A 27,149-nucleotide genomic window follows, 5' to 3' on the forward strand; every position below is an offset into this window, starting at 1 on the left:
ATTAGCATGTGTATATTTTTATATATCAGGTATCAAGGAATCAAACACAAAACACGGCTAACCGCAATTTCTCTTTCCTCAGTATCACTAAATACTGAAACTTACATTTGACCAGCTGGGGGTTGCAAGACAGAAAGGGAACATTCCATCAAAGTGAGTTGCAGCAAATGGAGCTCACCCATAGTGACGGTACGAAAACCAGATGGCTATCCAATGACTGTTTGTGGGCTACCAAAACGTCAGTTACAAAATCCAATTCGTACCTTATGTCAGTTTTGGAAGACAGCGTTGAGGAGGTGAGACAATCAATTTATTTTTCTAATCCTAGTTTACTCAGAGGATACTGGCATGTACCTTTATCTGAAAGAGCAAAGGAAATTTCGACTTTCATGACACTGAATGGACTTGATTATTTTAAAGTCAAGATCAGAGTGGTGCTGGAAAAGCACAGCAGGTCAGATAGCATCTGAGAAGCAGGAAAATCAATGTTCTGGGCAAAAGCCCTTCGCCAGGATTGAGGCTGGGAGCTTTGGAGTTGGAGAGATAAATGTGAGGCCACTTTTAGAATTGAAGGTGTAGTGGACAGCGAAGAGGGTTACCTCAGATTACAACAGGATCTGGACCAGATGGGCCAATGGGCTGAGAAGTGGCAGATGGAGTTTAATTCAGATAAATGCGAGGTGCTGCATTTTGGGAAAGCAAATCTTAGCAGGACTTATACACTTAATGGTAAGGTTCGAGGGAGTGTTGCTGAACCTTGGAGTGCAGGTTCATTGCTCCTTGAAAGTGGAATCGCAAGTAGATAGGATAGTGAAGAAGGCGGTTCCTTTATTGGTCAGAGTATTGAGTACAGGAGTTGGAAGGTCATGTTGTGGCTGTACAGGACATTGGTTAAGCCACTGTTGGAATATTGCCTGCAATTCTGGTCTCCTTCCTATCGGAAATATGTTGTGAAGCTTGAAAGGGTTCAGAAAAGATTTACAAGGATGTTGCCAGGGTTGGAAAGGTTTGAGCTATAGGGAGAGGCTGAACAGGCTGGGGCTGTTTTCCCGGCAGCGTCGGAGGCTGAGGGATGACCTTATAGAGGTTTACAGAATTATGAGGGGCATGGATAGGATAAATAGACAAAGTCTTTTCCCTGGGGTTGGGGAGTCCAGAACTAGAGGGCATAGGTTTAGATTAGATTCCTTACAGTGTGGAAACAGGCCCTCCGGCCCAACAAGTCCACACCGACCCGCCGAAGCGCAACCCACCCATACCCCTACATTTACCCCTTACCTAACACTACGGGCAATTTAGCATGGCCAATTCACCTGACCCGCACATCTTTTGGGTTGTGGGAGGAAACCGGAGCACCCGGAGGAAACCCACGCAGACACAGGGAGAATGTGCAAACTCCACACAGACAGTCGCCTGAGGCGGGAATTGAACCCAGGTCTCTGGTGCTGTGAAGCAGCAGTGCTAACCACTGTGTCACCGTTTAGGGTGAGAGGGGAAAGATATAAAAGAGACCTAAGGGGCAACTTTTTCCATGCAGAGGGTAGTACATGTATAGAATAAGCTGCCAGAGGATGTGGTGGAAGCTGGTACAATTACAACATTTAAGAGGCATTTGGACAGGTTTATGAATAGGAAGGGTTTGGTGGGATATGAGCCGGGTGCTGGCAAGTGGGACTAGATTGGGTTGGGATGTCTGGTCAGCGTGGATGGGTTGTACTGAAGTGTCTGTTTCCATTCTGTACATCTCAATGACTCTAATTGTAGTTACCCTTCTACAGGAAGATTGTTGCTAAACTTGAGTGGGTGCAGAAAAGTTTACAAGAATGTTGCCAGGACTGGAGTGTTTAACTTATAGGGAAGAGGCTGAACAGGCTGGGTATTCCTCCCCCCGCCCCCCCCCCCCAGAGTATCGGAGGCTATTGGGGTGACTTTATGAAAGTTTATAAAATCGGGGAGGCATGGATGGGTCAAATAGCCAAGGTCTTTTTTCGAGAGTGGAGTAGGCCAAAATTAAAGTGCATAGGTTTAAGATAAGAGTGAAAGATTTAAAAAGGATATGAGGGGTAACTTCTCCAAGCAGAGGGTGGTGTACTTATGAAACAAGCTGCCATAGGAAGTGCCGAGGGCTTGTACAATTATAACATTTAAGAGGCATCTGGATGGGTATATGAATAGGAAGAGTTTAAAGGGATATGGGCCAAATGCTGGCAAATGGAACTAGGTCAGATTGGGATGTCTGGTCCGCACCGGCGGCACAGTGGTTAGCACTGTTGCTTAAACAGCACCAGAGACCCGGGTTCAATTCCCGTCTCAGGCAACTGTCTGTGTGGAGTTTGCACATTTTCCCCGTGTCTGCGTGGGTTTCCTCCCACAATCCAAAGATGTGCAGGTTAGGTTAAATAGCCATGCTAAACTGTGTTTAGCATGGTGTTAGGTGAACGGGTAAATGTAGGGGAATGGGTCTGGGTGGGTTGCTCTTTGGAAGGTTGGTGTGGACTTGTTAGGCCGAAGGGCCTGTTTCCACACTAAGTAATCTAATCTAATCTATATGACTCTATCCCAAGTTGTGGGATGGATAACATGCACATCGAACAAGAAAATATTCCTATGTCACAAGGAATGTACTTTTAATAGAAGTAAATGAACGGTCCAAACAAAAATGCCAACACCTCATATGTAACAAAACTTCAATCCTCATTCAGAACTCTGCAGCCAGTTTCCTATCCCACACCAATTTAGTCCACATGACCGGGGCTTTCCTGCCATCGAGAACACCATATTGTCTTCATTGAGGAGTGCCTATCATATTAAATGACCAATATCAGATCTCCCCTATGATCAAGGGTATTGGGTCAGAGGATTCCCTCTTGAACGCTATGAACTATTAGTCAATCAACAATGAAATATAAGACCATAAGATATAAGAGCAGAATTAGGCTATTCGGCTCATCAAGTCTGCCGTTTGATCATGGCTGATAGCTTCCTCAACCTTATTCTCCAACCTTCTCCCAGCACCCCTTGATTTCCTTACTAATCAAGGATCCATGTATCTCTGTCTTACATACACTAAATGACTTGGCCTCCACAGCTCTCTTCAGGAATGAGTTCTACAGATTAACAACCTTCTGGTTGAAGAAATTCCTCCTCATCTCAGTTCTAAAGAGTCCCTTCATCTTGAAGCTGTGCCCTTGGGTCAATTTCTGCTACTTGTGGAAACATCTTATCCACGTCCACTCTATCCAAACCTTTCAGTATACTCAAAGTTTCAAGCGGATATCCCCTTCCACCCCAATCTCAAACCTTCTAAGTTCCAAGTACAGACCCGGACTCCTCAATTGCTCCTCAAATGAATCATAGAATCCCTGCAGAGCAGAGATTTAGCCCATTAAGTCTGCACTGACCTACTAAAGATCATCCCACCTGTAACAGTACTGTGCCTTTGAGAGATTTATTCTGTGCTGTTTCTATTGTAGAGAGATTTTGCCAGTGATGCTGGAACGTCTACTTCAAAAGCAGTAGTTAAAGAGTTTTAAGCACAGAGTTATTTTAAATTAATGATTGAGTGGAGTCAGGCTCTCACAGACTCGGGGTTTTGTTTTGCTTTCATTGGAAAATTGAGGATTTTTTTAAAAAAGAGTTGAAGCTGCTAGATGCAGGTCTCTCTCTGCTGCAGTTAAAAGTTTGAGTTCTTTCTCTGCTGTTAGATTGTTTCTTTCAGTGTTCTTTTCTCCTGGACTGGTGATTGCATGTGAGAAAATCTGATTTACTGAATTTGCCTTTGCCAAGGGTATGTTTATGGTATACTTATGTGTTTATGGTTTTAATTGATTAATATGCAAGTCCAAGAATTTCTTTCAATTTGCTATCCCAAGGTAACTTAAAGGTGCAATCGATATAAAGTCAGACAATGTGTGATTCTCAAAAACAGAGTGTGGACAACAAAATTAGGCTAGTTTTAGATACAATTAAGTCTTAGCCATTTTGCAAATGAGATGGCAACCCAAGCAATACCCCACTCTTTTAACAAGAAGCACAATGTAACTATGATCTTGCAAAATCAATGTTCTAAATTAGGATCTTTCATGGATTTAGAAGGATAGTTCATTAAGAAAATATAATCACCTGTGTTGCTCCTCCTCCAATTATTAAATTATTAATTACTAATTATTGTTTGAAGTGATCTAGCTCTGATGAGGATAGCCAACTTTGTGGTTTAACTAGAAGACTCTTGCTGAGTACATAATGTGAGGTTTATTGCATTACTGCAACAATTTCCAGTTTATATGACTATAACCCAGATTACCATAGAGATGCTTAGAGCACACTAGCCCCAGGTCTGTCTCCTGCAAACTCCTTCTTTACCTTAACCAAACTCCAGTGGCATAATCACAATGGGCGATGCTTACTACATTCAATCAAGTAATAATCATTTCAGACCTTTATACAACAATTATTATTTTCAATAACCACAACTGTACTATAGATATACATAAAATGGCTTAACTCTAAAAATACACAAAAGACATGAATATGCAATAAAATTAGACATGAATATTTTGGCTGTTTCCTTCATTTTAAAAGTTCAAAAATGTTGCAATGTCATAATCTATTCGTTATTTTTACTTCCCTAAACAGGGAAGTACTAAATTTTTGAACACGTGTATTTAATCAGAAATGCTGTGAGCAAGTGACTAAAATCTAGAAAAAGACCAAACATCAGCCTGAGGGAAGATCCACTGCTGGTAAAAATATGATGTACCTTGAAACTAGGAAAATCAGCATATTTAAAAATAAATTCAGGGGATCCAAGATGGCGGCGACTCAGCAAGTCTGAGTTTACAGTGCTCTTCCCAAAGCCTGGGTAAAGTGAGTTACTCACCCCCACCACACTTACCAAACCACCCAAAAAAATTTTCTAACCTTAATTAGCTGCTTACTATTATATTTAAGCAGTTTAATATTAAGTGGATAATGAGTAAACCAAAGGGATCCCGCAGCTCTCAGAAAACAAAGACCCCTCCCCCACCCTCCTCTCCTCCTCCTGCTGCAGCTGATGTAAAAACAGGCCTTGAAGAGATGATTGCCAGGCTGGAAACGACACTCGTCAATTTCATCGCAGAATCCCGACAGAGATGGAACTCATTCGAAGAAAAGTTACAAAAGCACAGCCAGGCTATTGAGGAATTACAGGGCCGAGTGAAGGGGGCGGAGCTAAAGGCCACGACCTCCGAGGCTGCAGCACAAACCGCTGCAGAACAGGTGCGAGCTCTGGAGCAGAGAGTCCGGGCCTTTGAAATCTACATGGATGACCTGGATAATAGAAATCGGAGAAAGAATATCCGTCTTCTGGGCCTCCCTGAACAAGAAGAGAAGGGACAGTTAGCAGTATTTCTGGAGCGATGGCTGCCCCAGCTTTTAAACCTGGGGGCTGAAACTGACCGGGTAAGGGTGGAGTGGGCCTACCGGGTCGCAGTACGCGGATCTGGCCCAAACCAGCGCCCACGCCCGGTCCTGTTCCGGCTGCAGAGTTATAGGGAGAGGCAGATACTCCTGGATGCCTCCAGAAATCTTGGAAAGGATCCTAAAGCCATGATCCATGAAGGATCCAAGATTATGTTATTTCAGGACTTCTCCCCGGCTTTGGCCCGAAGGAGGAAGGCGTTTGATGAGGTGAAAAAATGTCTAAGGAACTTAAATATTCAATACACCTTACGCTACCCAGCGACGTTATGCTTTAACCACGAAGGATCCGAGTATAATTTTAGATCACCAGAAGAGGCTAAGGAACTTTTAGACTCGTTTAAATAAATCGTAAGAGACAATTTATGTTGGCTTGCCTCTCCCACACTCCGTGGGGAGAAGTGGATACTTTACTCTACTTTACTTTTGCTTCTGGGAGCAGGGTTGTCTTCCCTTGCTATTTTATGTTATTATACTTAATTGTAATTTGTTGGAGTTGTAATTTTATAGTTATGTGTGTTTGTACGTGGCATTGATGCTATTAGATATACTCAGGTATGGGTGGGGAGGGGTGGGGGTGGGGCGCTCACTGTTAACTCTAGCTCGGTATTATATCTAAATCCTATTAAGGAGCGCCCGGGTCAAGGGTGGGACACTGTTTGGGAGAGGATATGGTGGACCTTTAGAAAGGAAGTAAGGCCCCCTGAGAACAAGGGGGAGGATCTCCATTCAAACATGTTTTTTTTTGTTCTTATTGTTTGGAAATAGTTTCCTTTTTATTATACTGTTATGAGTGTATTAGAGAACATTTTCTCTTGTTTGAAGGATGTAAGTGACTCAACTATACACTCTGGATAATTGTGGATTAGATTAGTAGTTAACTGAGTTTCATTGTTTTTCTTTCTTCTTTAGTATCATTCCTTTGAATTTTGATGATTATATATTTAAGATCTATTTTTATATTAATGTTTGTGCTTGAAAGTTCTGTTTATTTTTGTAAATCTGTCAAAATATTAAATTTCTAATAAAAATATCTTTAAAAAAAAATAAATTCAGAATGGTCTGCACTAGAAATTAATTTGTTTCACAGCAGTTATATGGATCACAAACAAAATATTGAAGACGTCAGGAGATACAAAGACAAATGGGGAGATGGTGACATAGCAATAATGTCATTTGCCGAGTAATCCAGAGGCTCAGATTAAAGATCTGGGAACATGGTTTTGAACCCCATCTCTGTAGATTTAATACAATTAACAAATTCCAGGATTGAAAATTAACATCAGTAAAGAGGAGCATAATGGTTGTAAAAAACCAATCTGCTTCCCTTTAGGGAAGGAATTCTACCATTATTGCCTGGTTTGGCCTAGATTTTAGTTCAGACTCACAGCAGTGTGGCTGACCCTTAATGCCCTCTGAAATGGCTCCACAAGCCCCTCAGTTACAAGAGCAATTATGGATGGGCAACAAAAGCTGGTCTTGTCAGTTAAGCACTCATCGCATAAGAACATTTTAAAAATTCTGTCTCAAGTGTATACAAAGGCACAACAGATTACTTCAATTCAATGAATGACAAATAGAACACAAAACCATTTTTTAAAAACTAATTTCATCCACAAGCAGCATCTCAATCCAGATTTGAATAAACTTTGCTTCAATTGTAAATTTAGTTCAACCAGAGAATCTAAAACCTGAAGAAATGGTTAGATCATAAGACACAGGAGCAGAAACACAAAATAAGAACAGGAGCCTTTAACCCTGTTCTGTCATTCAATGAGATCTTCAACATCACATTTCTGCTTTACCTACATAACCTTTAATTTCCTTAGTAGTTAAAAATTTGTCCATCTCAGCTTCTACAGCATCCTGCGGTTAAGAATTCCAGAGATTTACTACCCCTAAAGAAATTCTCTATTTTCTATATTTTCTATTTTAAATGGGTGAACCCTTATTCTGAAATTATGTTGTCTGGTCCTAAACTTTGGGGAAATAGGCTCTGTGCATCTACCTCGTCAAGCCCCCCAAAAACTTTATATTTCAATAAGAGCACCACTCCTCTCTCAAAACTCCAATGAATACAAACTAATCTATTCAACTATCTTCATAAGAAAGATCTGTTTGTACTGTGAATCTGCTCTGGACTGCCTGCAATGCCAGTATGTGTTTTCTTAGGTAAGGGGACCAAAACTGTTCTCAGTATTTCAACTGTGGTTTGACTAGTGCCTTATATATTTTTAGCTAGACTTTCCTATTTTTACATTCCACTCCATTTGAAACAAAAATAGTCCATTTGCTTTGCCTACTGCCCATTGAACATGGATGCAAGCTTTCTGGGATTTATGCTCGAGGACCACCAATTCCCTCCGTGCTTTCTGCAGAACTTCTGCAGAACTTCTGCAGAATAAATGATATTCAGCTCTTCTAGTCAAAGCACAAAACACCCCATTTTCCCATATTATATTCCACCTGCTAAGTTTCTGCCCACTCACTTAACCTGTCTATATCCCTCTACAGACCTGATGTCATTCTAATTCCTTGCCTTCCCACCTAATCTTGTATCACCTGCAATCTGGGCGATAGCACATTAATCTTCCTCATTATTATATATCATAAATAATTATGACCCGGCACCGGTCTCTGTGGCACTCCACTGGTTAATTCAAACGCCACGCTAAGTCGTCTCCTTCTCCTTCTCCTTCTCCTTCTACTATCAGGTAAAAACAATGACTGCAGATGCTGGAAACCAGATTCTGGATTAGTGCTGGAAAAGCACAGCAGTTCAGACAGCATCTGAGGAGCAGTAAAATCGACGTTTCTGGCAAAAGCCCTTCATCAGGAATACAGACAGAGTGCCTGAAGGGTGGAGAGATAAATGAGAGGAGGGTGGGGATGGGGAGAAAGTAGCATAGAGTACAATAGGTGAGTGGGGGAGGGGATGAAGGTGATAGGTTAGGGACGAGGGTGGAGTGGATAGCTGGAAAAGAAGATAAGCAGGTAGGACAGGTCATGGGGACAGTGCTGAGCTGGACATTTGGAACTGGGGTGAGGTGGAGGAAGGGGAAATGAGGAAACTGTTGAAGTCCACATTGATGCCCTGGGGTTGAGGTGTTCCGAGGCGGAAGATGAGGCGTTCTTCCTCCAGGTGTCAGGTGGTGAGGGTGGCGGTGGAGGCGGCCCAGGACCTCCATGTCCTCGGCAGAGTGGGAGGGAGAGTTGAAATGTTGGGCCACAGGGCGGTGTAGTTGATTGGTGCGGGTGTCCCAGAGATGTTCCCGAAAGCACTCTGCTAGGAGGCATCCAGTCTCCCCAATGTAGAGGAGACCGCATCGGGAGCAATGGATGCAATAAATGATATTGGTGGATGTGCAGGTAAAACCTCGATGGATGTGGAAGGATCCTTTAGGGCCTTGGATGGAGGTGAGGGAGGAGGTAGGGGCGCAGGTTTTGCAATTCCTGCGGTGGCAGGGGAAGGTGCCAGGATGGGAGGGTGGGCTGTGGGTGGGGGCGTGGAACTGGCCAGGTAGTCATAGAAGGAACGGTCTTTGCGGAAGGCGGAAAGGAGTGGGGAGGGAAATATATCTCTGGTGGTGGGGTCCATTTGGAGGTGGCGGAAATGTCAGCGGATGATTTGGCTTATGCGAAGTTTAGTAGGGTGGAAGCTGATCACCAGGGGCGTTCTATCCTTGTTACGGTTGGAGTGATGGGGTCTGAGGGCAGAGGTATAGGATATGGACGAGATGCGTTGGAGGGCATCTTTAACCACGTGGGATGGGAAAATGCGGTCTCTAAAGAAGGAGGCCATCTGGTGTGTTCTGTGGTGGAACTTACCATCTTCCATCCGTGCTAATGTACTACTCTCAACACAATAGGCTCTTATCTTATAAAGTAGCCTGACATACAGTACCTTATTGAACATCTTTTGGAAATCCAAATATATTACATCCACTGGCTCTCTTCACAACCCTACTTGCTTATAATATATATTTCTAAATGCTCCATTATTAATCCTTCACAATAGACTCTTGCATTTTACCAATGACAGATGTTAAGCTAATTGTGTTATGGTTATCTGCTGTGTTTCTCTTCCTTTTTGAGAAAGGGCATCACTTTGGCAGTTATGCAAAGCACTGGGACCTTTCCCCAAAATTAAAGATTCTTGAAAGATTACTGCCAGTGCATTCCCCCATTATCTCTGTAGTTACTTCATTTGAAATCTGAAGATGCAACATTTCAGGTCCAAGGGACTTACCAGCATTGAGTCCCGCTAATTTCCTAAGTACTCTTTTCTAGTGACTATCATCGTGTTTATTCGCCACATCCTCCCCCATCCTACCTTCTCTTGGTCCTATTGATTATTTAGTATTTTTGGAATGCTAGTCATGTCCTCTACCGTGAAGACTGATACAAAGTGTTTGTTCAAATCCTCTTTCAATTCCTGATTCTTTATTATTAGTTCACCAGCCTCAACCTCTAAGGGGCATATGTTTATTTTGGCCCTAATTCCTTTCTATACATTTAAAGAAGCTCTTATTTTCCATTTTTAGTTTACTTGCTAGTTTGCCTTCAATTTATTTTCGAGTGAAAAATGAGGTCTGCAGATGCTGGAGATCACAGCTGAAAATGTGTTGCTGGTTAAAGCACAGCAGGTTAGGCAGCATCCAAGGAATAGGAAATTCGACGTTTTGGGCATAAGCCCTTCATCAGGATGATCTTTAGTATGGAGGAATTATCCTGAGTGACATCTAAACATGCTAGGGCTCTACTCACTGGAGTTTAGAAGGACAAAAGCTAATTTCGTTGAAACATATAGAATTCTGAAGGGGCTTGACAGGTTAAATATTGAGAGGATATTTCCCCTCACGGGAGAGTCTAGGACCAGAGGGTATAGTCTCAGAACAAAGGTTGCTAATTTAAGACTGAGATTTCTTCCCTCAAAGGGTTGAGATTCTTTGGAACTCACCCTGAATAACTTCTCTTTTCAATCCTCCCACTTCCTCCAAACTAAAGGAGTTGCCATGGGCACCCGCATGGGCCCCAGCTATGCCTGCCTCTTCGTAGGATATGTGGAACAGTCCATCTTCCGCAACTACACTGGCACCACCCCCCACCTTTTCCTCCGCTACATCGATGACTGTATCGGCGCTGCCTCGTGCTCCCACGAGGAGGTTGAACAGTTCATCAACTTTACTAACACCTTCCATCCCGACCTGAAATTCACCTGGACTGTCTCAGACTCCTCCCTCCCCTTCCTAGACCTTTCCATCTCTATCTCGGGTGACCGACTCAACACAGACATCTATTATAAACCGACTGACTCCCACAGCTACCTGGACTACACCTCCTCCCACCCTGCCCCCTGCAAAAACGCCATCCCATATTCCCAATTCGTTCGTCTCCGCCGCATCTGCTCCCAGGAGGACCAGTTCCAACACCGCACAGCCCAGATGGCCTCCTTCTTCGAGGACCGCAGATTCCCCCCAGACGTGATCGACGATGCCCTCCACCGCATCTCCTCCACTTCCCGCTCCTCCGCCCTTGAGCCCCGCTCCTCCAACCGCCACCAAGACAGAACCCCACTGGTTCTCACCTACCACCCCACCAACCTCCGCATACAACGTATCATCCGCCGTCATTTCCGCCACCTCCAAACGGACCCCACCACCAAGGATATATTTCCCTCCCCTATCAGCGTTCCGCAAGGACCACTCCCTTCGTGACTCCCTCGTCAGATCCACACCCCCCACCAACCCAACCTCCACCCCCGGCACCTTCCCCTGCAACCGCAGGAAATGTAAAACTTGCGCCCACACCTCCACACTCACTTCCCTCCAAGGCCCCAAGGGATCCTTCCATATCCACAAGTTCACCTGTACCTCCACACACATCATCTATTGCATCCGCTGCACCCGATGTGGCCTCCTCTATATTGGTGAGACAGGCCGCTTACTTGCGGAACGCTTCAGAGAACACCTCAGGGACGCCCGGACCAACCAACCCAACCACCCCGTGGCTCAACGCTTTAACTCTCCCTCCCACTCCACCGAGGACATGCAGGTCCTTGGACTCCTCCACCGGCAGAACATAACAACACGACGGCTGGAGGAGGAGCGCCTCATCTTCCGCCTGGGAACCCTCCAACCACAAGGTATGAATTCAGATTTCTCCAGTTTCCTCATTTCCCCTCCCCCCACCTTGTCTCAGTCGGTTCCCTCAACTCAGCACCGCCCTCCTAACCTGCAATCTTCTTCCTGACCTCTCCGCCCCCACCCCACTCCGGCCTATCACCCTCACCTTGACCTCCTTCCACCTACCCCACCTCCATCGCCCCTCCCCCAAGTCCCTCCTCCCTACCTTTTATCTTAGCCTGCTTGGCTACTCTCTCTCATTCCTGATGAAGGGCTTATGCTCGAAACGTCGAATTCTCTATTCCTGAGATGCTGCCTGGCCTGCTGTGCTTTGACCAGCAACACATTTTCAGCTTCAATTTATTTTGTCAATTTTAATTACTTTTCAATCATCTTTTGTTGACTTTTACAAGTTTCCCAATCCTCTGGTTTATCAGTAATCGTTGCCACATTCTATTTTTTTGCTTCAGTTTGATACCATCTTTAACTTCCTTGGTTAATCGTCATTGATTCTTTCCTTCCTAGAATCCTCATTACTCAGAAAAGATGTATCCCAGTGAGGAATGAAGTATATTCTTAGAAGTCTGCATTGTTCCTGAACTGAACTTTTCTGAACTCCTTCTACAGTCCACACCAACCAACTCTGCTGTCATCCCTATTAATTATATTTATTTAAGTTTAGCTCAGTTATACCTGATCTAAGATTCGCACTCAACTTAAATGCTATATTCCACCAATTTCATGGTCACTGATCCCTAAAAGAAGATCTTTTACTCCGAGATGATTTATTAAATCTGCCTCATCATCAGATCCAAAATAAGCTGATCCCTGGTTGGATCCATAACATTGTTCCAGGAAAGTATTTTTAATATACTCTATGAATGCTTTCTGATGTCTACCTTTGCCAACTTTATTTTCCCAATGATTAATGCCATTTTTACATGTCCTCATCATCTCCTGATTATTTTTTTCCTGAGGACCTATAGACTACACCCACCAGTAGTTCTTCTCTGGTTATTCCTGACTTCCACTCATATGGATTTCACATTAACCAATCCAAGATCACTTTATGCTGTCATACTTATTCTATCCTGTAATAACAAAGCTTCCTCATCAACTTACCCACCCAGTCTGTCCTTTTAAAAACCCAGAATATTTTGTTCCTAGCTTTGATATCCTTATAACCATGCCACTGTAGCAGGTTTAAAATCATTCCCATTAACCTGTATATGTGCCATTAATTTCTTTATTTTGTTCCAAATACTATGTGCATTTGTGTAAACAGCATATTCTTTACACAATGTACATTTGTGTAAAGAGCAATCAGGATTCTCGCCCACCCTCTGACGACCCCTTCTCCCACCTCCAATACACCCCATCCACCTGGACACCCCGTGCTGGCCTCTTACCTGCCGTCGATCCCTTCATAGCCAACTGCCGCCGCGACATTAACCGCCTCAACCTGTCCACCCACCATCAAACCATCATCTCCCAGACCATCCATAACCTCATCACCTCAGGGGATCTCCCAACCACTGCCTCCAACCTGATTCCCACAACCCCACACCGCCTGTTTCTACCTCCTGCCCAAAATCTACAAACCTGACTGCCCCGGCTGGCCCATTGTCTCAGCCTGCTCCTGTCCCACCGAACTCATCTCTGCATACCTTGACACAGTCCTGTCCCTCTTAGACCAAGACCTCCCCACCTACGTTCGGGACACCACCCATGCCCTCCACCACCTCCATGATTTTCGTTTCCCCAAACCCCAACACCTTATCTTCACCATGGACATCCAGTCCCAATACAACTCCATCCCCCATCACGAAGACCTCAAAGCCCTCTGCTTCTTCCTTTCCTGCTGAACCAACCAGTATCCTTCCACTGACACCCTCCTTTGACTGACTGAACTGGTCCTCACTCTGTACAACATCTCTTTCCAATCCTCCCACTTCCTCCAAACCAAAGGAGTAGCCACGGGCACCCACATGGGCCCCAGCTATGCCTGCCTCTTCGTCAGATATGTGGAATAGTCCATCTTCCATAGCCACACTGGCACCAACCCCACCTTTTCCTCCACTACATCGATGACTGTATCGGCACTACCTCGTGCTTCCACAAGGAGGTTGAACAGTTCATCCACTTTACCAACATCTTCTACCCCGACCTCAAATTTACCTGGACCGTCTCAGACTCCTCCCTCCCCTTCCTAGACCTCTCCATTTCTATCTCGGGCAACCGACTCAACACGGACATTTACTATAAACCAACCGACTCCCACAGCTACCTAGATTACACCTCCTCCCACCCTGCCCCCTGTAAAAACACCATCCCATATTCCCAATTCCTTCGCCTCCGCCGCATCTGCTCCTAGGAAGACCAATTCCAATACCGAACAACCCAGATAGCCTCCTTCTTCAAAGACCGCAATTTCCCCTCAGACATGATTATGCTCTCCACCGCATCTCCTCCACTTCCCGCTCCTCTGCCCTTGAACCCCGCCCCTCCAATCGCCACCAGGACAGAACCCCACTGGCCCTCACCTACCACCCCACCAACCTCCAGATACATTGTAGCATCCTTCGTCATTTCCGCTACCTCCAAACAGACCCCACCACCAAGGATATATTTCCTTCCCCTCCCCTATCAGCATTCCAAAAAGACCACTCCCTCTGTGACTCCCTCGTCAGGTCCACACCCCCCACCAACCCAACCTCCACTCCCGGCACCTTCCCCTGCAACCGCAAGAAATGCAAAACTTGCTCCCACACCTTCCCCCTCACTTCCCTCCAAGGCCCCAAGGATTCCTTCCATACCCATCACAAATTCACCTGCACCTCCACACACATCATTTACTGCATCCGCTCACCCGAGAGGGCCTCCTCTACATTGGGGAGACAGGCCGCCTACTTGCGAAATGTTTCAGAGAACACCTCTGGGACACCCGCACCAACCAACCCAACCACCCCGTGGCTGAACACTTTAACTCCCCCTCCCACTCTGCCAAGGACATGCAGGTCCTTGGCCTCCACCATCATCAGACCATGGCAACACGACACCTGGAGGAAGAGCGCCTCATCTTTCGCCTAGGAAGCCTCCAACCACAAGGGATGAATGCAGATTTCTCCAGCTTTCTCATTTCCCCTCCCCCCACCTTATCTCAGTCCCAACACCACCTTCTTGATTTGCAATCTTCTTCCTGACCTCTCTGCCCCCACCCCTTCTCCTGCCTATCATCCTCACCTTAACCTCCTTCCACCTATCGCATTCCCAACGCCCCTCCCCCAAGTTCCACCTCCCTACCTTTTATTTTAGCCTGCTTGGCACACCTTCCTCATTCCTGAAGAAGGGCTTATGCCCGAAACATCGATTCTCCTGCTCCTTGGATGCTGCCTGAACTGCTGCGCTTTTCCAGCAACACATTTTTCAGCCCATTTCCATAGGTCAATTCTTGAAGGAGTTAATGCTATTACATTTAGTTTCAGGTGTCTTAATCAACAACAAATCAGATTTGAAGTCTCTTCCCTTGACGATTTTGGTTAAGCAATCCACTGTGCTGAATGAATCTTCAGAACTTTCATAAACATGAGATATGCAGCACATACATTATTAACACGAAAACTGATTTCTTGTCAATTTCACGGACACCTTTAACATATATATAAATGAAAAATAGCGTTCATTTTTCAGATTTTTTTCTGAAATGCATTCAAATAAAAACTTCCCTACTTTAACTCATTGTAACCACTTAGCTATAAAACAGAGTATACTTGGAATAGTGAATAGATTAATCCACATTCACAAAAATGAACCAATTATTTGGATCGAACCTTCAATAACTTTTCCTTAAATACTGGCATTCCAAAATAGAGATTTTTATTTTCTGGTACTTACTCATGGACTCTATTGTCACCATACAAGTCACTCAATCCAAAGCTGACATAATGCCAGTGTTCTGGAACATCCTGTGTTGGGCTCCCCGGATTTCTGTACATGCTGATGTAATCCAGTGGATCTGGTCCTCCCAACCTTCAGACAGCAAAAACAAGAGAACTGAGAATGGATTTTACTCATTGATTGCAAATGCACTTGAAAAGGCAGGGCATGGGGAGTTAAGAAATAAATAAAACCTGGCTTGGGAGCCTGGATAAAATACATTTAAAGCAAGATTATGCTTAGTCAAGCAAATTTTTTAAAACCGTATTATTTTTAAGTCACTAAAATATTGTTGAGATAATTTCAGTCAGAATATTAAAACCTAGTGGCACCTTCCAGTCAAATACATGAAGGAGAAAAAACAATCAGGTCCAAAAATAAGGTTCGATCACATGGAATACAGGGAGAACTAGACATTTGCATTCAGAACTGGCTCAAGCGTAGAAGACAGAGGGTGGTGGAGGCCTGTGACCAGTCATGTGCCACAAAGATCAATACCAGGTCCACTGCTTTTCGTAATTTATATAAATGATTTGGATGTGAACAAAGGAGGTATATTCCTAAGTTTGCAGATGACACCAAATTGAAAGTGTAATGGACAGCAAAAGTTACCTCAGAGTATGACGGAATCTTAATCAAATGGGCTAATGGGCTGAGGAGTGGCAGATGGAGTTTAATTTAGATAAATGTGAGATGCTGCATTTTGGAAAGGCAAATCAGAGCAGGACTTACACAATTAATGGTAAAGTCCTGCAGAGTGTTGCTGAACAAAGATGTTGAAGTGCAGGTTCATAGCTCATTGAAAGTGAAGTGGCAGGTAGATTGGATAGTGAAGGTGGCATTTGGTATTTTATTGATCAGAGCACTGAGTATTGGAGTAGGGAGCTCATGTTGTGGCTCTATAGGACATTGGTTAGGCCATTTTTGAAATATCATGTGCAATTCTGGTCTCCCTCCTATAAGAAACTTGTGAAACTTGAAAGGGTTCAGAAAAGATCTATAAGGATTTTGCAGAGTTCGAGGGTTTGAGCTAAAGGGAGAGGCTGAATAGGTTGGGGCTGTTTTTCCCTGGAGCATCAGAGGCCGAGGGGTGACCTTTGAGATTTATAGAATCATGAGGGGCATGGAGAGAGTAATTAAGACATGGTCTTTTTCCTGTGGTGGGTGAGAGGGGAAAGATTTAAAAAGGACCTGAAGGGCAACGTTTTCACGCAGAGTGTGGTGTGTGTATGGAATGAGCTGCCAGAGGAAAGGGTGGAGGAGAGTACAATTACAACATTTAAAAGGCATCTGGATAGGTATATGAATAGGAGGGGTTTAGAGGGCTGAGTACTGGCAAATGGGAGTATATTAATTTAGGATATCTGGGCAGCAAGGAAGAGTTGGACTGAAGAGTCTGTTTTTGTGCTGTACATCTCTATGACTCTTTAATTTAAGAGATTATTTTGCATAACAGCTATAATAAGACAAAGCTACAACAATAAAATCAGATTCATGTGGATAAATTCTTAATCCAGTAACACCTAATAAAACGCCAATATAAAATCAAAAGTCAGAACAGAAATTTCCCAGACATCTTTTAGTGCTGGTGGTACAGGGAGATTTCAGGGAAGAGATGGTGAATTGTTTTGGCTTCACAGGGCACTTACATGTCTAGTATAAAACCTCTCATGCCAGTCACAGTATCTCACTAACTTATATATGTATTTAACTGTGACCATTAGACTTTGCAGTTCTGATTCAGAATGTATTCCATTAATAAATCAGCTATATTAACCACAGTCTTTCCTAAATCTGTTGGCCTACATTCAATCAGACCAAATAAGTGATCAAGAAATAAGTTAAGCTAGTATCTGGTAAATTAGTTAGTGGGCTTTAAAGGTCAAAGAACAAGATATCATAAGAATTGGTGTGAGCATAAACCGCTTCAACAATCAAAGTTGAATAACTTTAAAATTTAAGCAGCAGAATTTCAGGTGGTGAGGGCATCTGGAAACAGTACTGTCACAGAAGTTTAACACGATCACATTAAACTGATTTTTTTCTTGGTGAATGCAGAATATTCACATGCAGCCTCAGCCCAAAAATCAAAAATTCTGTCAATTGTCTATTTGAACTACATTGCTATTGCTTAGTGAAAGCCAATAGATTCTTGCTTCAAAAAAATTTAATGCCCACTCCTGTATCCTATTCTCATTGCAATTCTGCACAACAGATGTTCAGTGGCATTTTGCTTTTGTTAGAAAACTGGTGACATTTTCAGGTTTACAATTCTTCTAACCCAGGTCCACTGTTATTCTTTGTATCTGACTCTCATGGTCATTTATATTTACATTATACTGCAGTATAACTGCAAAAGAGAAGTAGAAGAATGAAGTAGCATGAAGTAGAGAATACTTGGTCATGTTAAAGTTTTTTTTAAAATAAATCACTCATGGGACTTGGGTGGACTTCGCTGGTTCTACCAGCATTTATTAGAGTAAAAAATGAGGTCTGCAGATGCTGGAGATCACAGCTGAAAATGTGTTGCTGGTCAAAGCACAGCAGGCCAGGCAGCATCTCAGGAACAGGGAATTCGACGTTTCGAGCATAAGTTCCTGAGATGCTGCCTGGCCTGCTGTGCTTTGACCAGCAACACATTTTCAGCTACCAGCATTTATTGCCCATCCCTAGTTGCCTGCAAGGTGGGTAGTGAAAACTTTCTTGAACCACTAAACGTTTGCATGCTGTAGGTTGACCCACAATGCCCTTGGAAGGAATTCCAAGATTGACTCAGCAACAGTGACAGAACGACAATATATTTCCAGGTCAGCAAGGTGACTGGCTTGGAGGGGAACTTGGATGTGGTGGTGTTCCCACATATCTGAACTGAAAATGTGTTGCTGGAAAAGCGCAGGTCAGGCAGCATCCAAGGAACAGGAAATTCGACGTTTCGGGCATAAGCCCTTCATCAGGAATGAGGAAAGTGTGTCCAGCAGGCTAAGATAAAAGGTAGGGAGGCTGTTCCCACATATCTGCTGACCTTCTAAATATAAGTGGTCGTGAGGTTGGGAGGTGCTCTCAAAAGGATCTTTGGAGAATTTCTGCACTGCATCTTGTAAATAGTACAGACTGCTGCTACTGAACATTGGTGGTGAAGGGAGTGGATGCTTATAGATCTATGGTCATTAAGCGGGCTGCTTTGTCCTGAATGGTGTCAAGCTTGAGTGTGATTTGAGCTGCACCCATCCAGGCAAGTAGGGAGTATTTACGGGCGGCACGGTGGCACAGTGGTTAGCACTGCTGCCTCACAGCGCCTGAGACCCGGGTTCAATTCCCAACTCAGGCGACTGACTGTGTGGAGTTTGCACGTTCTCCCCGTGTCTGCGTGGGTTTACTCCGGGTCCTTCGGTTTCCTCCCACAGTCCAAAGATGTGCGGGTCAGGTGAATTGGCCATGCTAAATTGCCCGTAGTGTTAAGTAAGGGGTAAATGTAGGGGTATGGGTGGGTTGCGTTTCGGCAGGTCGGTGTGGACTTGTTGGGCCGAAGGGCCTGTTTCCACACTAAGTAATCTAATTTAATCCATCACACTCTGACTAGTGCCTGTAAATGGTGGACAGACTTTGGGGATTCAGGAGGTGCATTACTCGTTGCAATACTCCTAGCCTCTGGCCTGCTCTTGTAGCCACTGTTCTGACCAATGATAACCCCAAGGATGTTGATAATGGAGGATTCGGTGATGGTAACACTATTGAATGTCAAGGGGTGGTGGTTAGATTGTCTCTAAATGAAGATAATCATTGCCTGCTATTTGTGCATTGCAAATGTTACTTGCCACTTGTCAGCATAAGCCTGGAGTGTGTCCAGATGTTGTTGCATTTTAATATGTACTGCTTCAGTATCTTGAGAAGTCAACAAATTATGCTGAACATTGCACAGTAAATATCCACACTTCTGACATTATGATGGAAAGAAGGTCATTGATGAAGCAGCTGAAGATGGTTAGGCCTGGGACACTATGCTAAGGAACTCCTGCAGATATCCTGGAGCTGAGATGACTGACCCCTACCAACCACAACCATCTTCCTATGTGCCAAACATGATTCCAACTAGCAGAACGTTTGCCCCGATACCTACTGATTTGAGTTTTGCTAGGGCTTCTTGATGCCACACTCAGTTAAATGCGGTTTTGACATCAAGGGATGTCACCCTCACCTCATCTCTGGAATTCTGAGCTTTTGTCTATGTTTGAACCAAGGCTGTAATGACATCAGGAGCTGAGTGGCCCTGATGGTGGAACCCAAACTTGGCATCAATGAGTAGGTTATTGCTGAGTAGACGCTGCTTGATAGCGTTGTTGAAGACACATTCCAACATTTACTGATGACAGAGCAGACGTATGGGGCAGTAATTAGCCAGGTTGGATTTGTCCTGTTTAATATACAAGAAATACCAAGCAAATTTTCCATATTGTCAGGTAGATACCAGTGCTGTTACTGTACAGGAAGGGTTTAGCTAGGGGAGCGGTGAGTTCTGGAGCACATCTTCAGTACTATTGCCAGAACATAGTCAGGGCTCATAGATTTTGAAGTATCCAGCATATCCAAATGTTTGTTAATAATCACATGGAGTGAATCAAATTGACTAAAGGCTGAAATCTATATTACTGGGGACCAATTTGTTTAATCATCCACTTGACACTTCTGGTTGAAGATTGCTGTGAATGTTGCAGACTTATCTTCTGTACAGTTGTTTTGGGCTCTTCCATCATTGACGATGGGGATATTTGTGGAGCCACCTCCTCCTGGGAGTTGTTTAATTGTCCACTTCCATTCACTAGTCCTGTTTGATAGCTTCATCATGGTATGCCTCATGGTGCTCCTCACATGCCCTCCTGCACACTCCACGAAACCAGGTAGTTTCCTTGGCTTGATGGCAATGTTGGAGCAGGGGATATGCCAGGACAAGAGGTTGCGAATTGTGCAGGAGTACAATTTTGCTGCTGTTGAGAGCCCACATCTCCTCATGGAAGCCCAGTCTGGAGTTGCTCGATCTGTTCAAGTTTGCATGGGCAATAAAACCATACAATGTGATGGAAGGATTTCTCAAAGTGAAGGCAGGACCTAATCTTCACAAGGTCTACTCCTGCACCTATTGTCTATTGTGTAGTGGTCACTTCCCAATACTGTTATGGACATATGCATGTGGGCAGATTGGTAAGGATGAGGTCAAGTATGTTGTTTCCCTCCCCACCTGCTGCCAACCCAGTATGGCAGCTACGTCCTTTAGGACTCGACCAGTTCGATCAATTGGGACACTGAAATCCCCAAAGTACTTTTTGCACCCTTGCAACTCTCAGTGCTTCTTCACAGTGTTGTTCAACATGGGGGCTGAGGCAGGGCAGTACATGATAATCAGCAGGCTTCCTTCCCTATATTTAACCAGAGGCCATGAGACTTCATGGGGCCCGTAGTCAATATTGAAGACTCACACAGCAACTCCCTCCCAACTGTATATCACTGCACCACTGGGACAGGACATATCAGGGTGGTGTCGAGAACATTGTTTGTAAGGTACAATTCCATAAGTATTACTATGTCCAGCAGTTGCTTGACCTATCTATGTGACAGCTTTCTCAATTTTGGCACATGCTCTCAGATGTTGGTAAGGAGGAACTTGTAGGATCAACAGGGCTGTTTTTGTTGTTGTCTTTTCCAGTGCCGAGATCAGTACCAAGTGGTGAGTCCAGTTTCATTTTGTCGCTGAAACTTCAAAGCAACTGATACAACTGCGTCATTTGCTCAGCTGTTTCTCACAGGAGTTGAGAGACAACTATGTTGCTGTGGCTCTGGAGTCACATACAGGCCAGGCAAGTTAAGGATGGCCAATTTCTTTCCCTAAAAGGACATTAGTGAGCCATATGGGTTTTTCAACAGTCACAATGGTTTCACGGTCATCTTGTGGGGTGAATTTGTACTTGCACAGTTACATTGTACTTTTCTCAAAAACTGCATGAGTCCATGTAAGATTCTGTTAATTCATTTTTTAGATTAGAATCAGTCTAAACATTATGGCACAGACAACAACACAGAGGGGTGCTAATACACAATATATTGTTTGGTCTGACACCAATTGTTAAAGTTTACTCGAGAATGTAACTTTTAAAGAAAAGTTTTGTGATTTACAAATGAAAGAAGTGAAACTAACATGATCATTCTAACAGATGAGAGACTTAACAAATAATCAAGGTATTTTTTAATGTATGATTTCAGTTACATCACACTGTAAACTTTTGCTATAAATTCTGTGTCCTACGATCTTATACTCCACAACCACCTGACGAAGAAGTGCTTCGAAAGCTAGTGCTTCCAATCAAACCTATTGGTCAAGAACCTCGTGTTGTGTGATTTTTAACTTTCTACACCCCGGTCCAACACCAGCATCTCCATATCAGTAGATTCTTAATTCGAGACATTTTATATTGAATTCAAATTCCATCATTGCCATAGTGGGACTGGAAAGGTCCCCAGAACATTAGCTGAGTTTCTGGATTAATTGTCTAGCAATGATACCACTAGGCCATTGCCTCCCCTTAAAAGACAGTGATCTATTTGCCACCAGAGCTTCATTAATTTAGCATCTTTATCTTTCTAATTTAGCAACAAAACTTTAACTTTACAAATACAATACTAAAACCATAAACTTATTCAACTTAGTGAAAGGTTTGTGTTCTTTTAAGACTAACATGAAAGTGTGTGTGAAAAGCAGTTTCTTGGCAATTTTACAAATTGTCAACAGTAGGCTCAAGTTATTTTTTGATGATTTCATATTCATAACCTCAAATTATCCTGTATCAACAGAAAGCCTCCTGCAAAAATTATACTCACATCAAATATTTATTTTGGCGTTTTCAGCCAACACTGAAGTGGACTCAAACAAAAAGGCATCACCTCTGTCGGGAGGTCACTACTGACCCCATAACCAGGCCAGCGTCACCACCTTTGGGCATGTCACGACTGACCCCATAACCATGCCCACTGCACCGCCCCCACCTCGAACCCCAGCCCCAGTCCAGGTCCCAGATGCCATCCCACCTCCAACTCCAGTCCCACTCCAGGTCCCAGCACCATTCCCTGACGTGTCTTTACCATTTCCCCCAGACCTCCCCCTCACTGAGGACAACCAGTTAGTCCTCAGTAAAGGCTTCACCTTTATCCCTCTACGGTTTCAGATTAATGAGTGAGTTCGACACATACTGCAATCTTGAACATTTCTTCCGCCATCTCTGTCTCCGTGCCTACTTTTTAAATAAGACACCCACTCACCCACCTACCCACTGAGGACCCCTTCTCCTGCCTCCAATACACCTCATCCACTTGGACATCTACCCTTGACCACTTCATTTCAAACTGCTGCCGTGACATCGACCGCCTCAACCTGTCCAACTGCCTCACCCACTCCAAACTCTGGCCCTCACAACACGAAGCCCTCTACTTCCTCCGCTCCAACCCCAACCTCACCATCAAACCAGTGGACAAAGGGAGTGCAGTGGTAGTTTGGCACAGTGACCTCCAACTCAAAGGCACCTACTCTTACCGCCCCCCTCGACCATGACCTCAACCCCCAGCAGCAAACCATCATTTCCCAGACCAAACACAACCTCATCACCTCAGGGGATCTCCCACCCACAGTTCCAACCTCATAGTTCGGGAACCCCGCACCACCCGATTCTACCTCCTACCCAAAATCCACAGGTCTGACTAACCCCGGCCATCCTATCGTCTCATGATGTTTAGATTGTTCTCACTTTTTAGATTAGAATCAGAGTTTTACATGAATTCATGCAGGATTTGAGCAAAGTACAATGTAACTCTGCAGAGTTACACCATGGCATATACAGAGAACACAGGGGGCTAACACGTTCAACATATTGTCTAGCTAACACCAAATTACTCAGTTAACCTGAGAATGCAACTTTTAAAAAAAATGTTTTGTCATTTACACATTAAAGAAGTGTAAAGAAGTGAAACTATCATGGTATTTGAACAGATGAAAGACTCAACAGACTATCAAGGTATTTTTCAATGTATAATTTCAGTTACATTACACTGTAAATTTTTGCTATAAATTCTGTGCCTTACAATTGTGTCCTCCACAACCACCTCATGAAGGATTAGCGCTCCGAAAGCTAGTGTGCTTCCAATTAAACCTGTTGGACGATCACCTAGTGTTGTGTGATTTTAAACATTTAAAAGGCATCTGGATGGGTATATGAATAGGAAGGGTTTGGAGTGATTCGGACGGGGAATAGGCAGGTGGGAATAGATTGGGTTGGGATATCTGGTTGGCATGAACGAGTTGGACGAAGGGTCTGTTTCTGTGTTGTAGATCTCTATGACGCAAGCCATTCACCCCTTCAAGCCTGCTCCATCATTCAATATGATCATGTCTGATCATCAAACTCGTTACCCAGTTCTCATTTTCTCTCCATACTCCCTTTCATCCTACGAACAATATTTATATCTTTCTTGAAAGGCCTGCACAGTTTCCTATGGTAAAGAATTCCACAGGCTCAACACTCACCAGATGAAGAAAGTTTTCCTCATTTGTGTTCTAAAAAGCCTACCCTTTCAACTGTGACCCCTGGTTTTGAGCTATACAATTATCAAGAACATCTTTCCTGCATCTAAACTGTCTAATCCTGTTAGAATTTCATAGGTTTCTGCGAGATCCCCTCAATCGTCTAAATTCCAGTGAATACAGTTCCAAATAATCCAGCCTCTCCCCCGTACATCAGTCCCACCATCGCAGGAATCAGTCTGGTAAATCTCCTTTGCACTCCCTCAACAGACATCCTTGCTCAAGCAAGGAAACCAAAATTACACACAATTAACAATTCAGATAAGCAGTAGTAGCCTAAAGAGGGAGTTCAGAGAATATTTGCAGGTTAGTTTTTTTTTTAGAACAGCACGTTTTGAACCTGATATTGTTCAATGAGATAGAATTAATTATTGGCCTTGTAGGAAGGGATCCACTTGGTACCAGTGATCATAACATGATTGAATTTTGCATTCAGTTTAACGGAGAGAAGAGCAAGTCCAAGAGCAGCATTTCAAACTTAAATAAGGGAATGAAAGAAGGACCAGTCTAAAGTGAACTAACAAACATAGAATAAGGGTTTACTCAAAACAAATACAGTTGCAGACATTTAACAGGGTATTTCAGAATACAAAGAATAGGTACATTCAACCAAAAAAGAAAAATTACAAGGGGACACCCACCACTTGTAATTAAACAAAACGTGAAAAATCATTAACTTATGCAAATATGGATGGCACGTCAAAAGACTGGACAGAACATAAGAAAACTTAAAAAGTAATTCGGGAAAAAGGATTTCGAGAGAAAGCTAGCTAGAAGTATAAATGTAGATTACAACAGATTCTATAGATCTTATGGAAAAAAAATAGCTAAAGTGAGTGTTGGTCCTATATTGTGTGCGTCTTGGAAATTAACAACAGACATCAGTCTCATTGAATTTGAAATTGGAAAAGGAAGGAGGGACTTGAGAAAATTACATTCACCAGGGACTTTGTGAAAGTCTACAAATTTCTTCCCCACCATTAACTATGCAGTCATTTTTTCCCCCCCATCATAAAACTTTCCATAACATCTAACAGAATTCATGATCTATGCTACCCTAACAAAAACTCTTTGTTCTCTGTTAGTTAGGTGCTCATGCTAGGCCTTGATGTAAGAGAAAGGTCACTAAAGATAAAGACAATGCAGAAACCAACAATAAGAGGAAAATCAGACAGAAACAAATTTAGGTAGATTTGTGTACAAAGAGGTTAGAATCATTCATCACAATTTCCTTGTATATATTCAGTGAATTTCCAAAGTAATCAAACTTCCCAATGTTTTCTGAATATATATATATATATAGCCTAGTATAAAAAGACAAGATTACCCAAAACTATGGAATAGCACACATGCTGTGTAGGATGTCTTAGCATATGGAAACACTAAAATTCAAAATTAAATGCCATCAATGGATACACCATCCTTGACCTGCGTAGGGAGCTATGTCCCAAACATAAAACCACAAGTGAACCTGCATTAGATGCAAAGCTACTGAAATGAATCAAAACTTCTCCCCGATCAAATTCACAAGTGTTGAATGTTATACTGCAGCACGGAACAACTATATTATGATAACATAGCACAAATTGGTATTTGAACAACAGTCAATGAAAATACGTGGCAGTTTAAAATTCAAAATCAACTTTTATGAAATCTTAATTTATTCTTAGTCGGCTGTGAATGGATTCAATATTTCTATCACATATAGTTAAAAAGTATAGTGAAATACTCTTAAACAAGTTAAATTTTGGGCTATGTATTTTTCATGTTTAAAAGAAATGCAGCAAAGTTACTGACAGTTTTACCAATTCAAGCTGAAAATTCTTAAAGCATATAGTTTTTTTGGAATTAGAAAAAATGATTGGATTGGCGTGAGTGCTGATGGTAAAAAGGTTTGCTGACTACCGTTTTTGTTGTGGAAAAAATGACTTGAAAGGATTAAATCGACTACCCCTCTTCGTTCCGACTTCATAAGACCATTTCACGTTGAAATAAACTCAGTACGACAAACAAAAGTTCTTCCACAACAATGTGCATAGCAAGCTTCAAATTCTCATGTTTAAAATTGCCGTTGTTTGTTTATAGTTTTGCTGTGGATCCAGTTGTTTTCAAAGATGTTCAATAGATGATTACTCAAATAGCATTTTCTGCAAAATATTGAGTCTGTAAAAGGTAAACAGTACAGCCCCCACCCCCATCATCAAAACACAAAATAATGAAAACTTCATTTTCGAAGCTGCCACAAACGTTTTCAAACAAAGTGAATGAGGCAAACTTCAAATATTGCGAATAAAAAGTGTGCGTTTACATTTCCGAAATGAAACGATTTTTAAAGTAAGTTAATGCTTCTCAGACATGGGGCCTCGGGAAACGGGCTGGAGACCAACTGGTGAAGAGTGGGTGAAGGAGGCGGGGACTTACCAGTACTTTACGATGGCGGTGACCTGCAGCGGGTTCGGCTGGTCCGAGTAAAGTCGTCTGCATTCCTGATAGATAGCGTGCAAGCCCGGGGGCAGGAGCGCCGCAATGCCGGGGCCGCTAGGCCGCAACTCCTCCATTGACTCGGCTATAACCCGGCGCCGGTTTACAGGCTTCGCGACCGGGAATGCTGCAAGTGTCCCTCGTCCCGAGGGTCGGTCCTGTCTGTCTGTGGAATTTGGGCGTCTACCGCACTCGGCCCAAGCGCAGCATTAACTCCGTATCCACTTCGTCCGGAGCGTCCACGATCTCCCCCTCCCCCACTCCCACTCACCCCCCCTCCGCCCGCGCTCGCTCTGATTCGCTCCGTAACCGCCACCCGCTCGCGCTGCCGCAGCTGCCAACTGCCCCTCCCCCACACTGCCAACTGCCCCCACAACACTGCCCCTCCCCCACACTGCCAACTGCCCCCATAACACTGCCCTCCCCTCACACTGCCAACTGCCCCTCCCCCACACTGCCAACTGCCCCCATAACACTGCCCTTCCCCCACACTGCCAACTGACCTCCCCTCACACTGCCAATTGCCC

General features: G+C 43.6%; 1 protein-coding gene across 2 annotated transcripts in view; it reads right to left on the reverse strand.

Annotated features, from left to right (window-relative positions):
- Positions 1-26,875, reverse strand: part of sufu (suppressor of fused homolog (Drosophila)) — a 103,177-nt gene extending 76,302 nt beyond the window's left edge. For both annotated transcript variants that reach the window (XM_060842513.1, XM_060842512.1), the window contains exons 1-2: positions 26,563-26,875; positions 15,480-15,614 (exon numbers count right to left, since the gene is read on the reverse strand). In XM_060842513.1, coding sequence (XP_060698496.1) covers positions 15,480-15,614; positions 26,563-26,699 — 272 coding nt within the window. In that variant the 5' untranslated portion in view covers positions 26,700-26,875. The remainder of the gene's footprint in view (positions 1-15,479; positions 15,615-26,562) is intronic.
- Positions 26,876-27,149: the final 274 nt, after the last annotated feature.

This window comes from Hemiscyllium ocellatum, chromosome 22 (genome assembly GCF_020745735.1).
Source record: "Hemiscyllium ocellatum isolate sHemOce1 chromosome 22, sHemOce1.pat.X.cur, whole genome shotgun sequence".
In the NCBI taxonomy this organism is placed as follows: domain Eukaryota; kingdom Metazoa; phylum Chordata; class Chondrichthyes; order Orectolobiformes; family Hemiscylliidae; genus Hemiscyllium; species Hemiscyllium ocellatum.